Raw genomic sequence first — 14,437 nt, forward strand, 5'->3', positions numbered from 1 at the left:
GGATGACTATCAGTTGAAGGATTTTTATATAGTGTAATTATTCAGTTGTATATATTGTAAAAAGCTAATTGTCTTTAGACTTACGCTGTTACTAAAAAAATGGGCCTATTTCATGACTTTAGTCTGTCTAATAGCTCTTGGACAGTGAAAATTCCTTTCCTTTCTTAAATTCTTAATCATTGTGACACGACAATTAGCCAGAAATTAATTTCCATTCACTAGTATTTTAAAAAAAATCTTAACAGACAGTTTCACTCAAATAAGAACTCTACATAATACATCCCTCAAAAATTCCCCCCATTTTAATAAATTACTTCACCCAAGTCTTACCGACTGATATTATTCAAAGCCCCCACTGCCGCTAAGAATTTTTCGGACACCCTACACTCATTAGTCAGACGAGAACACTTTGCCAACTCCCCACTAGAAAGAATGAAGTTACTTAATACCTTTTCTGGTCTTTATATCTTCATGTACATTCACTGTTCTTATTATATTTTTTATTTTTATATTATTTTTGATTTGTTTTTACAAAGTTTGCATTATTTATTTTATTTTGTAATCTTCTATGTTTATTTCAACCTTACTTTGAATTCTATTTCATAATGACAATTTCCAATGTTTAATTTTTACAAATAATATAGAACTCAAATGCATAAACACGAGGGTGTCGGGGACAGTTACTCGAGTTTTTTCGGATTTCTCTACAGAAATTGCTTTTTACTCCAAATTGAATTGGCTAAAATGCTTCATAAGACTAAGATCTTTGAGTATCAGCATTGGTTCATATTCCCTTCTATTCGCGGAAATATTTGGCCTGACTATAATTGCTGGTTTGGCTTTACTTTATAACTCGAGTAAAGACGAAACACCTTCGTATTTACGTATTTATTAATAATTGTTCATTGAACGGGAGTTGGTTTGTTCCCCTTGAAAAGTCAACTAATTTCCGATCAATGACAATGATTACATGTTTTTAATTTGATTTTTCCTTTTACAATTGAAATTTTGTTCTTCATGATGATTTAATTCCAGTCCCCGTTAAAACATTATTAACATTTTACTTTCAAGTTACTTCAAAACATCTTTCAAAATATAACTTACCAGTATGGATTCATTCTTTTAAAATAATTCTACTTTAATTAAACTTAGAAGATAATATAATCAATTAATCAATATTGTTTAGGAAATAAATTATTATTAACTAACTTTGCAGCAATTACGCAAGTAGTAGTAACTTGTTTTCACACTAAATGAATTAAAGATCATACAACATATATATATTACCTTAGTTTTTGTTACCCGTGTATCTGGTTTAATTACAATTTGACTACTATTTACAGGAATGAAGTTAGGACGTGAATGCTTTATAGCAGAAACTTCAGCTAATAACTGGCCACTGAAATCACCAGCTTGATACCTATAAAAAATAGCAAAAATAAGTTTATGAAATTATAAAATTTAAATAATCATAGATCATAAAATATGTCTTTACCATAATTACCTTTTCTCAACAATTTCTACTGTTAAATGAAGATGCTCCCTTTTAGACTTTTCTCTACGTTTCACAAACTCTAATAATGTGCTAAAAAGAATCAACAAATAAAAAATATTGTTAAAGGAAAGTTTCATACACACAAAAGGTCCAACTACATGAAAGATGAATATAGGTATAGTCTGCTTATCTCCTTTTGATGATTAGAAAATACAAATGTATACTAATTACTTGTTTAAATATGCAAATGATAAATAACATAAAACAAAAATAGCAATCTTAAAAACAAACCCAGCCAGACCAAACAAACAGCACTGCTTGAAATTTATAATTTATTATTCCAGATGTTTTATTAAGGAAAAGCTTTCATATTTAATGGCCAACTTAGAAACATTTTGTATTAATAAATAATAGATAATTTAATTAGAAAAATACTGTTACATTTTCATCCTTCAATCTAGCTACTATTTTTTCTACCAGTTACTTGGATCAGATTTAATTTCCCCCCCCCCATTTTTAAACCTAAACATTTTCTTATTTCATTTAACATTAAGCATTCAATTGAAAAAACTTCCTAAACCAAAGCAAGCAAAGACACAAATGTAAGCAAAAATCATACCTGACTAGTAGATAATATATGACTGTTAAACTGAATAATAACTAAATGATATGACTCTTGAACTAAAGAAATTTTCTCAACTTTTACTTTCCACAACACAGCAACTGAATATCACATATAATACAAACAGCTAATTTTCTTAAAAAGAGAGGGAAGAATGCACCTTTAATTATATGGCTGTTTTTCAAAGTGCTAACACAGGGCCTCTTCTGCTCAATGATTAAAATACAAGCATTTTATCATTTACAATACCAAAGAATGGGCCTAAAAATCAAAATGAGATACCTTTTTTTTTTTTAAATAAATATAAACTTCTACTGCATATTTCCAACTTAGAAAGCTACATTACCACAGCTTTAATTTCTAAACATCTGTATCACAAATCTGGAAAAGCATTTGTATTAAGTGTGAACATATGATAATATTCTTTTCCCTCTTCTAGAGTCCCAAAATAAATTTCCCCACTTTTTTTAATCAAATATATTTAAATATACACTCTATAAATTCTTTAACAAATTCCAGAAATAATACACTATCTACAGGACAAACTTCTAATATGTATCAAAAGTATACATAATGTATTACATACCCTTTGAAAGAGTAAACATTTTTTTAGAAATATATTTAAAGTGGTTAAAAAATAGAACAATTTTATCTCAAATGACGACAGTAATTAAATATTTTCTCAACAGAAGGAAGCTAAATGGTTAATTAAAGAAGGGCACAGTTCTTATCTGAAGTGACTAAAACACTTAAAACTTTTTTTTCAACATAAGAAAACAATCCAAATAAAAGAAAAAGTTTTCTTATGACACAGGAACACCTGTAATCAAATAATCCATATAAGATGGAAATTTTTTTTATCAAACTACAAAAGGTTAAAACATTTACAATTATTAGGATATGAAGTGGAAGATCTCCTTCGCACTCATAGCGCTCCAGGTGGGTTCGGGCAGCATCGTATCGTAGCCATTTCTGCATTTCCGTCAATTGATGTGGAACCCATCGTGAAGCAATTTTTCTCATGGGCAGGCGTTCCTTCAGAATGTGCAGCACAGTCATATGCACTAATTCCGTTTGTCCGGCCAGCTGACGAATCGTTTGGCGGCGATCACTGTCCATTAGTGCGGCAACAGCTTGCACGTCTGCCACGTTTTGGCGTCCTTCATTGAATGCTTTCACCCATCTTGCTACGGTTCTGTAAGGCAATGCAGATTCCCCGGAAGCCTCTTGTAGCCCTTGATGACACTGTCGTGCTGTACGACCTCTGGCACATTCAATTTTTATCCAACATCGTTGTTCTTGTTTTGAAAACATCCTGACAACACTTACTTTAGATCGCGAGCTAATACAAGGATCATGCGCATGACGTAGGCAGGACGAGTCTTTTTGCTGAGAGGTAAGGTAGGTATGTAGTTCACGTGTGGTATACGTGATATTCTTTGGTTTTGTTGCGTAGCGTTTGTTCAGCTGTGTTGCCACTATTAAAGTTCCAACCCTCGTATGTTTCTTAAAACAAAGCAGTCACTTAGAGTCAACTCCAAACAAACTGGGTTTTGTCTAAAAAAAGGTTCTTCTACAGAACAATGAAAATTTACTATCACAAACCATCAACATAAAGCGAAATCTCAATGGAATATGCAAAAAGAAGAAAATATTTAAGATAACAGCAATGATAGATGTCACAGTATTTAGAAATTGTTTTCCTCCACAGCCAGGGCATAATTTAATTGTACACAAACCAAAATATATAAATATTGCAAAACATCAAGTAAAAATAAATCATATACAGCCATTAAGGCCTATATATTCAAGCAACCCTACAAATGCCAGGTGCAGCCGCTTGATCATCGCTTGTGCGGGAAGAATTTTTGAAGAAATGTGCAATTTGTTTAACCACTTGTGCTAAAAATACCTGCCACCCACGGCGAGATGCTTTTGTCTCAGAGCGGCGTGAACACAAACGTCGATAGGCTTTTAACGCAAAAATGAAAATAATGTGGTGCACACGTCACCTAACAACGAGATTGTTTATTTCTCGAGTTACAGCTCTGGATTGTACTCGCAGATGCGGAGCAGCGTAAATGAGACACTTTACCGCTTGTTATATTGTAGTGCACGGCACCGCAACCGTGAAGTTTAGTCGTAGCGCAAGTGGTTAAAGAGAGGGTAACTATATTATTATTATTTTTTTTTTTTACAGAGGCATATTATTTTTAATACAAAAAGCAGTGAACAACTCAAGTAACTCTCATGGAATCAACTATTTTTCAGGACTTCTTATTTCAATTAGAAGTATGCAGCTGGACAGATTATTTATCATTAAGTACTCATAAAATAAAATCTACGCCTGATCTATCATACATATTTAATTATATTTGCACTGAATAGAATAAATAACCTATTTTCAAATTCGTTACACATCAAGTACAAAAAAATTATATTACAAAAAGATATACATACAAGAAATGAATAAATACACTCGTTTTTTACCACTATACATCCTTTTTTCTGACAGTAATAAATTAAAAAGTTATTTAGATAAAAAGCAAATTTCAACTTACACAGCTCTGCTCAGGTCTCGACGTAGCTTTAACATCTTTTCATAAGAGGCTTCGTCATTTTTTCTGTTCTGCAATTTTAACACAGAAAAATTTCACATTTTTATTTAATAGGAGAAATAAAAGTCCTCCAATACATTTCAAAGTCTAAATTCATACCTTTCTCGTTTGCATTTTCTCTGTCCGCCGCCTGAAGGCAACATATGGATTATTATTCGTTGAGCCATCCCTTTTCTCTGTTTTGACTTGAGGTATCAGTGGATGTTGCTGAAAAAAGAAAATAATTTTTATTAGTCTAACATAGAACTGCATTTTTTAAAAACATTCTAATGAATAAACTGAAATATTCTTTGGGCTTGTTATAACTACTAGAGAAAAATGTAACTGAATTACTCACCTTTTAAGGTCTTTTCACACCATGTGAAATTTAAACAAATTTAAAACAATAGAACAGTTGTTCTTAAAGATAAGGATGATCAATAATAATCTGGTAAAAGTGTCAAAGTGAAATAGGCAGAATGTGTACAAAAAATAGCTTATTGAGATAGTAATGGGCACTACTGGTAAATGGAGAAAAAAGGGGGTGTTCTGCTGGCACACTATTCCTATTTAAATTTATTTCTGCATAAATGTCGAGCTCACCGACATCCAACAATCCAACTGTGTACAGAAAGACTGAGACTGTATACAGAAAAAGAATAGCTCCTCTCAACTGTTCAAATGAAAGACTCAACTGTTCTTTCAACTTTCTCTGAACAGATGTTCTGTTTTAGCAGCAGCCCCATAAAAAAATGTGCATGTCAGGATTTTGGATTGGATTATTTAATTATGGCAAAGCACACGAGGGCTATCTGCCTAAAGGGAGGGATGCCTTCGTGGAGGACTTTCTAAGGGAAACTGGCTCGTATACACGTTACACATGGAGAAAAACCACGAAAACGCCCATGCAGCCAGCCCGTTCACGGGATTCGAACCTCAGACCGAACTATCAGTATTTAGCGTCTTTACCGCTTGGCCGCTGGTGGGCTAATGTGCATGTCAGAGTTCCCCCACCTGTGTAGTAATGCATAGCATTATAAATTTGCATAAGGAATTTCACATATTCCTTGAAAAAACAAATACTTTATTAATCCCTTCATGACGGCATGTTGCTGAACTAAAAACCCTCTGCAGACAGGTGTGCCATATACGCACCAGTCCCAAATGTCGCTAGCTGTCGGGTGATGCACTGGTGCAACACACCATCTCCAAGGTGAGTTGTGCTAAGCAGAATGCTATCTTGTAAGAGTATTAGCTGCTGATGCATGTATGATACACTTGTCCTGAAGGGGTCAAGAAATTTTTTAAATTTTAGATAAAAATCTTTCATACTGGTTACTAAAATTTTAAGACTTTTGAAAACATACGTGAATATCTTAATAAGGTACAAAACATTCTTTTTATTTCATTCATTTAAGAAATATGTAGAAATACCAACTTTTGAAAAATTAATTAATGGTTATTCAATTTTCCCATTTTACTTTACATTTTGAAAACTGCAGTTCATTTATGATTTACATAGGCAATTAGTTTTCCAACATCTATAAATTCTGTCCTACTTCATGCTTTCGTTGCTTAATAAAAATAGGGACCAATTAACAGATCACAATATGAAAAATATAGCAAAATCATAGGATATGAACAAATATTCCTTATTTTCCAAATATTAACTCGTGCTTTTAATCGTGCATTAAAAGCACAAGTTAAATTATTCAAAGAACATTAAATAAATTAACTCATGCTTTTAATGCCCCCCAAAGAGAGGTATAGTTTTGGGTTAAAAAAATTGATAATGAGCTTCAGTGAATAAGCATGAAAGCATGAATTAGGGTTTACACATCTACATTTTGCTTTTTGCAATGATGTCTGTGAGTCTGCATGTCTATGACGACTTAACACTTATATGAAACTTCCGAAGACTTTTATCTTCTGCATTCATATACACAGTTGATTAGATTTAAGGTAAAGTGCGACAACCGGAGTAATACTTACCTACTTAAAAAATTCATCAAACAATGATATGAATATACTACTGCAAATAACTAATTATACTTTGAATATTATAGTTAACACATATCCTAAGATTATCTTAATAATTTATTTTTGCTTAAAATTTTCAGAATGGATCCAAGTTATTTTTTATTATAAAATGCAATTTCATAACAAGAATCACTGCTATTTTTCATCATATATATTCCTAAAGTATAACAAAAAACGTTTGACAAGCATAACAAAATATAATCACCAAATGAAGAAAAGTATAACACAGCTTACTGTTTTTAGCCTCTTGTTCAGCCAATAGTCATATACAGCAATGATGATATCATCATCATCTCTTAACAGTAATTTAGCTTCTTTCAAAGTAATAACCTATTAAAATAATGAGATGCTGTTTTTCATGCTGATTATAAATAAATTTATTTAAGTAAGAATGTTTCTAAACAGCTGAATTAATTACAAATAATTCTGGAAGTAAGTTTTTAAATTACACTAAAAACAATAATACATGCTGTGACAATGAAATTACACTGCTCCATAACATAAACTATATGTTAAAATATATATTAATTAGAGATGGCACATTTTTCTTCAGATCCCATAATTCCTATGAAAAATTCAAGATTTGAAAATTTTAAGCACTTTTTCCCCACTTAAATAACAACCTACAAAGCAGTTAAATGTTTTAACCCAAAAGATTCATTTTAGCGAAAGTTAATAACATCTATATATACACGAACGGATCAATAACATCACATGTGATATCTCTGCTAAACCTTTATTTTCATGGAGAAAAATTAGCATGTCATGTTAAGTGTTTTCTATGTTAACTCTTGGAATAATCTTCCACACTCTATTTTGCTTTAGAACCTTTTCAAAATTTAATAATGATTCTGAAATGTGGAAAAGAAAAATATCAGCTGTTCTTAATATATATATGATCAAGTTGCACTGAAGAATGAACTTTATGATACAAAAACTATGAAATTTACTTATTAAAATTCATTCTTTTCTTATTAAATGCAGACATATTTTTAAACTGCATTTTGAAGTGCTTTTAATTAAAAACAAACTTGAAATTTTGTTCAAATTAAAATTTTTAGTTAAACATTTTCTGTTTTCTTTCTTTTACTTCTTATTGTTAGATGAAAGATTCATGAAAACTTAAGATTTGTCTCACCTTTAATATTCATATACTTGATTAAAATTCAGTAAAATTTTTTAATAATGCTGAACAAAAAGTTCAGCTAATTTGCACTGGGGGGGGGGTAAATGCATGGTTTAGTGGCAAACACATTTTAGCCAAAAGACACTGGCATACATGCACATATTATTTTAAAAAAACATTAATTACCTGTTGGCCACTACTTTTTTCTAACCTGTCCATCATCTCTTCAAATTGTAAAGGCCTGATGTCTAGCCTGCCTGCTTGCTCTGATAACCATATTTCATCTTCCGAGTCAATATCATAATCCGGTATATCTTGGTCCATAGAGAAGGCTACAATGAGCATTAATAATCACTCCACTGTATTTTAAACTTCAAAATTTATGAAATAAACAAAGTTTATTATTAAAATACTATATATAGAGTAGCAGATTACATTCCTATATTAAAAAAAAGAGAGGGTGTTTTTACAGAATAATCTATTTTAATAATATTTTATGCGCCATTTTGCTATTTACTAACAGCCAATATCACTTGATAGTGCCAAGAAGTTACAGATTAACATAATTTTAGAGGTTTTTTAGGTCTTAATAATATTATTTTCACAAAGTATAGTAAATTCAGCACTTTTCTGGGTTTCAGAGGGAAAAAAAAACAGAATTAGTAAAACTGTGTTCCATTGATTTAATTCTAACCATAACCGTACATCCTGATTACATAAATACATTCTCAGTTATTAGCGATTATTTATCAACAGCTAAACTGCTCTACAACAATCCCGATGTGATCACTATAAAGAGAAAGAATTTAATATAGTCTTATCAGATGAGTACTTTTGCATTGACCTTTATACTGGAGCTATTAGTAAATAATTATTTCACTCGTAACTGAGAATGTGTTTGGAATGTTAAAATGCTTTCTTTATGTTACCCTGATTAGCTATATCAGTTTAAGGTGGCTCTTATGGCTGACTTCTATAGTGAGTGTAGGTAGCAACAAATATAATGACTTTCATTATTAACTGCACATGACTTTTGTTTAAGAGAAGGCCCAGATGGACTATACGCCAAGCTCCATTTCAGTTTAGATAGAAAGCACCCTAGATAATGAATCCAAGAGTCTTACATAGCTGCCCCTTGCCACCAAAGATGATATTTAAATTGGCAAGTTATATTTCACAAAGAAATCAAAATCACACATATCCATGCCTTATTTGGGAAATTTACATATAACCAGCTTCTAATCATCAAACCAAAATGAGGCAAGCACATTAAGATCAAAGTCTGATAAAATACACACCAAAAAAGTTAAAAGTTTTGAAATATCAAATACTAATGTGGATAAATAATTTACAATAGGCTAATTGCTGCTTTTTTTCCCCTTTAAGATGCAAAATCTAGATGAAAAAGCTAATTTAAAATTCTGTTAAATTAACCATACAAGTTCTGTCTATAATGTAAGTTCATTAGAAAGTAGCACATTAAAAAGTGGAACTAAAAATTCATGATTTAATGATCTCGTGATTTAATACAGTTTAATTTAAATCAGTGATTACTTAATAATCTTCTAGATTAAATCTGAAAGGCTTTACTGATTGGTAACATGCTGGTACGTGGAAAATAAAAATGTTTCCCACAGTGCAACAACATACTGCTCTCATACAGCAAAGTTTGTTTATTAAAACTGAAAAATTATCTTACATTTTGCCAAGTCTTCACTGAAGAGAAAAGTGTTTTATTTCAAACCATGTTGCCACTTCTTGCTTTCAAATCCCTGATTTTATTAAATTTGTATAAAATATGAAATAAGTCAAAAACAAAATTTGGGCTTCGAGATGGCCATGTTTGCATGAAAGACTACGCGTATTAAGATTACAGTGACTCTAGTGCTAGTATTTTCCCACAATGCTAGGAACATACATACAGGTTCATTATTTAATCTTTCAAAAAAATAATATATATTGCAATAACATTTAGTGACAACAATTTGAAAATTGATTTAAGCACAAGCGATATGGACAAAAAATCAGTTTCGAGACTGACAGCACTCTAGTGTTAAAACTTAGCATGAGAAAGGTGGTTGCACATTTGTGTTCCCTGTCTAATCTCTTCAGCCATCAAAATTAACACTAAACACTGGTAACAAGGGTTGCTCTTTTAATTTTTTTCACAAGAGAACTTTGAGATTTTGCCTTTTCCTCTATATCTTATTGTGATCAATAAATATGAGGTATCTCTTACATCAAAATCTAAGTATCCTTTAAAGCAGCACTGACAAGAACTGCCATTACCAGAAAGTCTAGTTTTGTTGCTAGCTTACTTTTTCTTTTTCATTCACAGGAGAGAAGCTGGATATTTTATTTTGTCATCTTCATTAAGCTTCATCTTATTTGAAATACTTGGAGAAGAATGGCTGGTTCGCTCGGAAAAAGTAGAGGTGAAAAAAGATGAGAACGCATTTGTACTAGTCCTACTTTCTTTAACTGAACTGTTTAAAATCTTTCTTGGCCATACTCTGAAAATTTTTCTAAACAAGTTTTGTAGCTGTTCAGCCAACTGCTCCAGATAAAAAACTTATCACTCTTTGATTGGTTAAAAATTCTCTTTCGATAGTAGGTACTTTTTATCTTGCAATCACATACTGGTTATCAAATTTACGCAATGAAATATTTTTTAAAAGTTGCGTTTGGACAAAGTACAACTTCGTAAAATTGAGCCCACCTGTACTATTTACATACTAAAGTTTTCTACTCATTTATACACTTAAGTTTTCTATTCAAAATATTTTAATCTGATATAGAACTTGATACAAATTTCTTTCTCATGTACATAAAAACAAAACAAACAAACAAAAAAAAAATCTATATGTACATATTAATTATTTCACGATACCTTTCCAGAAAAACTACCTGCTAAAATGATTAGTGCAACTTACTATATATTACATAAACAACCTTGTGTTTACATTATATGTAGTTACAGTTTCAACCTTGTGGCATGTCTTATCGAAGAACTGATACATTACATAGCAGAAAATCATGACATTTCAAAATGACAAAATATTTCTATAAGAATAAAAAATAGCTCAAGCACACTTCCAGATTTATGAACCCTTCTTCTGTGTATATTTCTTCATTGAGAATTGTAATACGCAGGTAAACAAAGCTTCTAACATCTCGAACTAGTTTTAAAAAAATCAGCAAAGAACATTTCATTGCCCAGGATATGCTGCCAGCAAATTTGGTGAACTACTATTTCAATTAATGCAAATGACTTGTAATTTTTTTTGTAGGATCTTTACTTTCATAAAGCACTTAATCACAATCACTTTTGTCCATGACTTTCTTGATAACATCAAGTGAACAGAAAAATATCCTTCAAAAAATCAATGGAATTTAACTAATTTAATAAAACTAACTAGAAAATTATAAATAATGCTTTCACAGTATCTCTTTTGAATGGTTCATAATTTTTTTAAAGTACTTTCTTGATGCTGTACCCTTAATACTCATAGAGGTCTCTTAACACTTTTTTTTTTTTTTTTTAATTATGGCAAAGCACACAATGATATTCAGTAAGAGAGATAGTTGCACATGGAGGACTTTTGGTGGAAAAAAAAAAAGGCTTGTATCATATGTTACACATGGAAAAAACAATGATAACACTAATACAGTCAGCCCATTCACCGTGCTACAAATCTCAGACTGAAGCATTCAGCAGCTTTATTGGTCGGCTGCTGATGGGCACTTAACTCAGCATTTCTAGGAAATTCATCAGTTTCATCATCTTCAGAAAGTTATTACAAGTGTGCTTGGATTTATTTTAGAAAGCAACAAGCAGATACTTTCTTTTGTCAGTGAATCTGCAATATAAGATTTTTCAGCAATATCCATCCAAGGATTAAACTCCTTACAATTCATGTTAGTTGGAGAAGTTTTTAATTCTTCACCTTTTATTTTATCACTTATTAAAAGGTTGGTATGTTTAAAACAAATTTCGTACCGTTTTTTCGAGATGCTGCTTGAAGCCAAGGTTACCTTAAATCAAGATGTTTGACAACATAGTTTTATCATCTGGCAATTTTTATCTTTTATTTGGTGATATTACTTCACTTTAAAAATTCATTCTATAATACTTTTATAACATTAACTTATTGAACACTATAGGAAATGTACTTTCCATGTATACAAATGGGCGGAGACCTGCAATTACATTAAGCAATCCTACTGTAGTGTGTGTGGGGGGGGGAGGAAGAGTAAGAGTATAGTTTGACAAGTTATTCAAGAATTTTCAGGCTTCTCTAAACTTATCAGGTAACAGTGATTCACTGAAAGATATTTCTAGAATTAATAACAGAAAGTAGTAGAATATATAACTTACGCTGCACATGAATAAGATGTCGTGAACTTTTATAGGTTGCTGGATATAATTCATCTTTAATATGTTTTGGAACATTATAAACTTCGGGAGTAGGTATAACAAGTTCACCAGTATGGCCGTATGCCTGTTGGGCAGAAATCGCTCTTTGTAAATGATGTTCCTAGAAGAAAAACAAACCTATTAGAATGCACAATTTCAAAAACAATATATCTAGTTAGTAAAATATTAATTCCTACAATGCTTTGCCTAATGATATTTTATAAGAGGAGTCAACCAGACTTTTTTTTTTTTTTTTTTCTTTGGTTTCTTTCAAAACAAATTAATTTAAGCTTTTTTATCCCAGTGCATCCAAAGTTTCCAGTAATCAACCATTCTATTTTTAGAAAATATAAAAGAACAGATTACATTAATACTTTTTTTAACTGAGATTGAAAAATATATTACTATACTTTATACATTTAATATGCATTACTCTGGTCTGATTTTGTTTGATTATTGTACAAAGATGCTATGAATGAATTTGTTAAAAATCTGTAAAAAAAACTCACAGAAAATTTTATAAGATAATTATGGAAAAATGTCTTTCAAAACTCAAACATTTGCTTTCACATATATTTTACATTACTGATCACAAACTGCTCAGCTGAGTATTCATTGTTCTCAGTTCAGCATTAAAAATCTCAAATGAATAGCTACACTACAAAGGAAATAGGATGCCTTGTCTTTTCTTAGTACAGCAGATGCATCACATAAGATTTGTTTTGAGATTATTTAAACACGCATTAAAAAAAAACTTTCAAATCATAAAACATAAAAAATTAATTTTTTGTTTGTCTTATTTATAACTTTTTTTCCACCTTGACAAATAAAATTTTATTTGGCTGTCACTATTATTTATATTTTGAATTACACGATACAAACTGTCTAAATTCACTATATCCAACATCAATCCGCATGAGAAAAAGTAAATTTCAATAACTGAACAAAAAATGTAAAATTTATTCCAGACCAATACCACACAATGTCAAAGGTTCAGGACAATACTGACATTTGCTGCATCCACCATTAAAAATATTACTATTCTGTAAAAAGTCATTGAATTTTTTAATAACTTTTGATGTTAGGTACAAATGAAGCAGTACAAAAACATGAAAATTTATTGAATCACATAAGCACCTTCCATCTTTCTGGTAACTGGAAAATTCCTTTTTATAAAAGTAATTAAATTATTTGTAAAGAAGTTATCGAGGCTCTTTTGACAGTCTCAAAAGTGAACTTCAGGCCGTTGAGATAATTTTGAAGTGACTTGAAGAGATGAACCATTAAAGCTGCTATTATTGTACGAAATCAAATGCTATCTACTCTGCTTGATATTAATAATCTTGATTATAATATGGTGTTTATTCATGTTACTCTCAATACTCAAGATTTTATCTTTTTTCCTATTATTTTGAACCTAATAGAAATATCGACTTGGATTTGCATAAAATTAATGTAGCATTAGCTTCAAAAAATTGTAATAGATTGATTTGGGCTATGGATGCCAACAGCAAATCTGAAATTTGGCATAGTCCAGTTTCAGATTCTCGAGGGGTTAAACTTTGTGAATTTTTAAGTATGAATAATTTGTTCGTTCTAAACGAAGACTGTGGTCCTACTTTCTGTAATACTCAAGGTTCAAGCTATATTGACATTATGGTTGTGGAATCTAATCTTGCAGATATTTTGTGTTGGTGTCAACCAGATTATGAATCCCTTTCTGATCACTGTGCGATTGAGTTTGAACTATCTGTAGCTTCTAATAACACTCTCTATGACAGAAAAGACAGCAGAATTGTCTTCAGTGTAAAGAAAGCTAACTGGAATATTTTTTACAATACATGTAAGCAGTCAATTGATGAGTTTTTGCAGTTTATTGAGTGCTGTACGGATAAGCATGCATTAAACTCTCGACTAGAAAATTTTGTCTCGATTCTCTATAACGCATCCAAGGCTTCCATGCCTCTAAAAAGGTCAAGGGTTCATAAGGTACCTTGGTGGACTACTGAAATCAAATGTATGAGAAAACAGGTTAACGCTGCTAGACATAGGTTTCAACGAAATCGTAATCCTACTCTTAGAGAGTTATATAAACAAAAATATCTTCACTTAAGGCATAGTTACAGTTTAAAGCTCCAGG

The 14,437-nt window shown here is 31.1% G+C and overlaps 1 protein-coding gene across 1 annotated transcript in view; it reads right to left on the reverse strand.

Annotated features, from left to right (window-relative positions):
- Window positions 1-14,437, reverse strand: part of E(Pc) (Enhancer of Polycomb) — a 108,327-nt gene that overhangs the window by 62,248 nt on the left and 31,642 nt on the right. The window contains exons 2-8 of the mRNA XM_035357597.2: window positions 12,259-12,418; window positions 8,067-8,212; window positions 6,989-7,084; window positions 4,835-4,942; window positions 4,679-4,746; window positions 1,505-1,585; window positions 1,288-1,420 (exon numbers count right to left, since the gene is read on the reverse strand). Coding sequence (XP_035213488.2) covers window positions 1,288-1,420; window positions 1,505-1,585; window positions 4,679-4,746; window positions 4,835-4,942; window positions 6,989-7,084; window positions 8,067-8,212; window positions 12,259-12,418 — 792 coding nt within the window. The remainder of the gene's footprint in view (window positions 1-1,287; window positions 1,421-1,504; window positions 1,586-4,678; window positions 4,747-4,834; window positions 4,943-6,988; window positions 7,085-8,066; window positions 8,213-12,258; window positions 12,419-14,437) is intronic.

The sequence above is a fragment of the Stegodyphus dumicola genome, chromosome 9, assembly GCF_044657685.1.
Source record: "Stegodyphus dumicola isolate Sdum_Otavi_A_Nest chromosome 9, ASM4465768v1".
Classification (NCBI taxonomy): Eukaryota; Metazoa; Arthropoda; class Arachnida; order Araneae; family Eresidae; genus Stegodyphus; species Stegodyphus dumicola.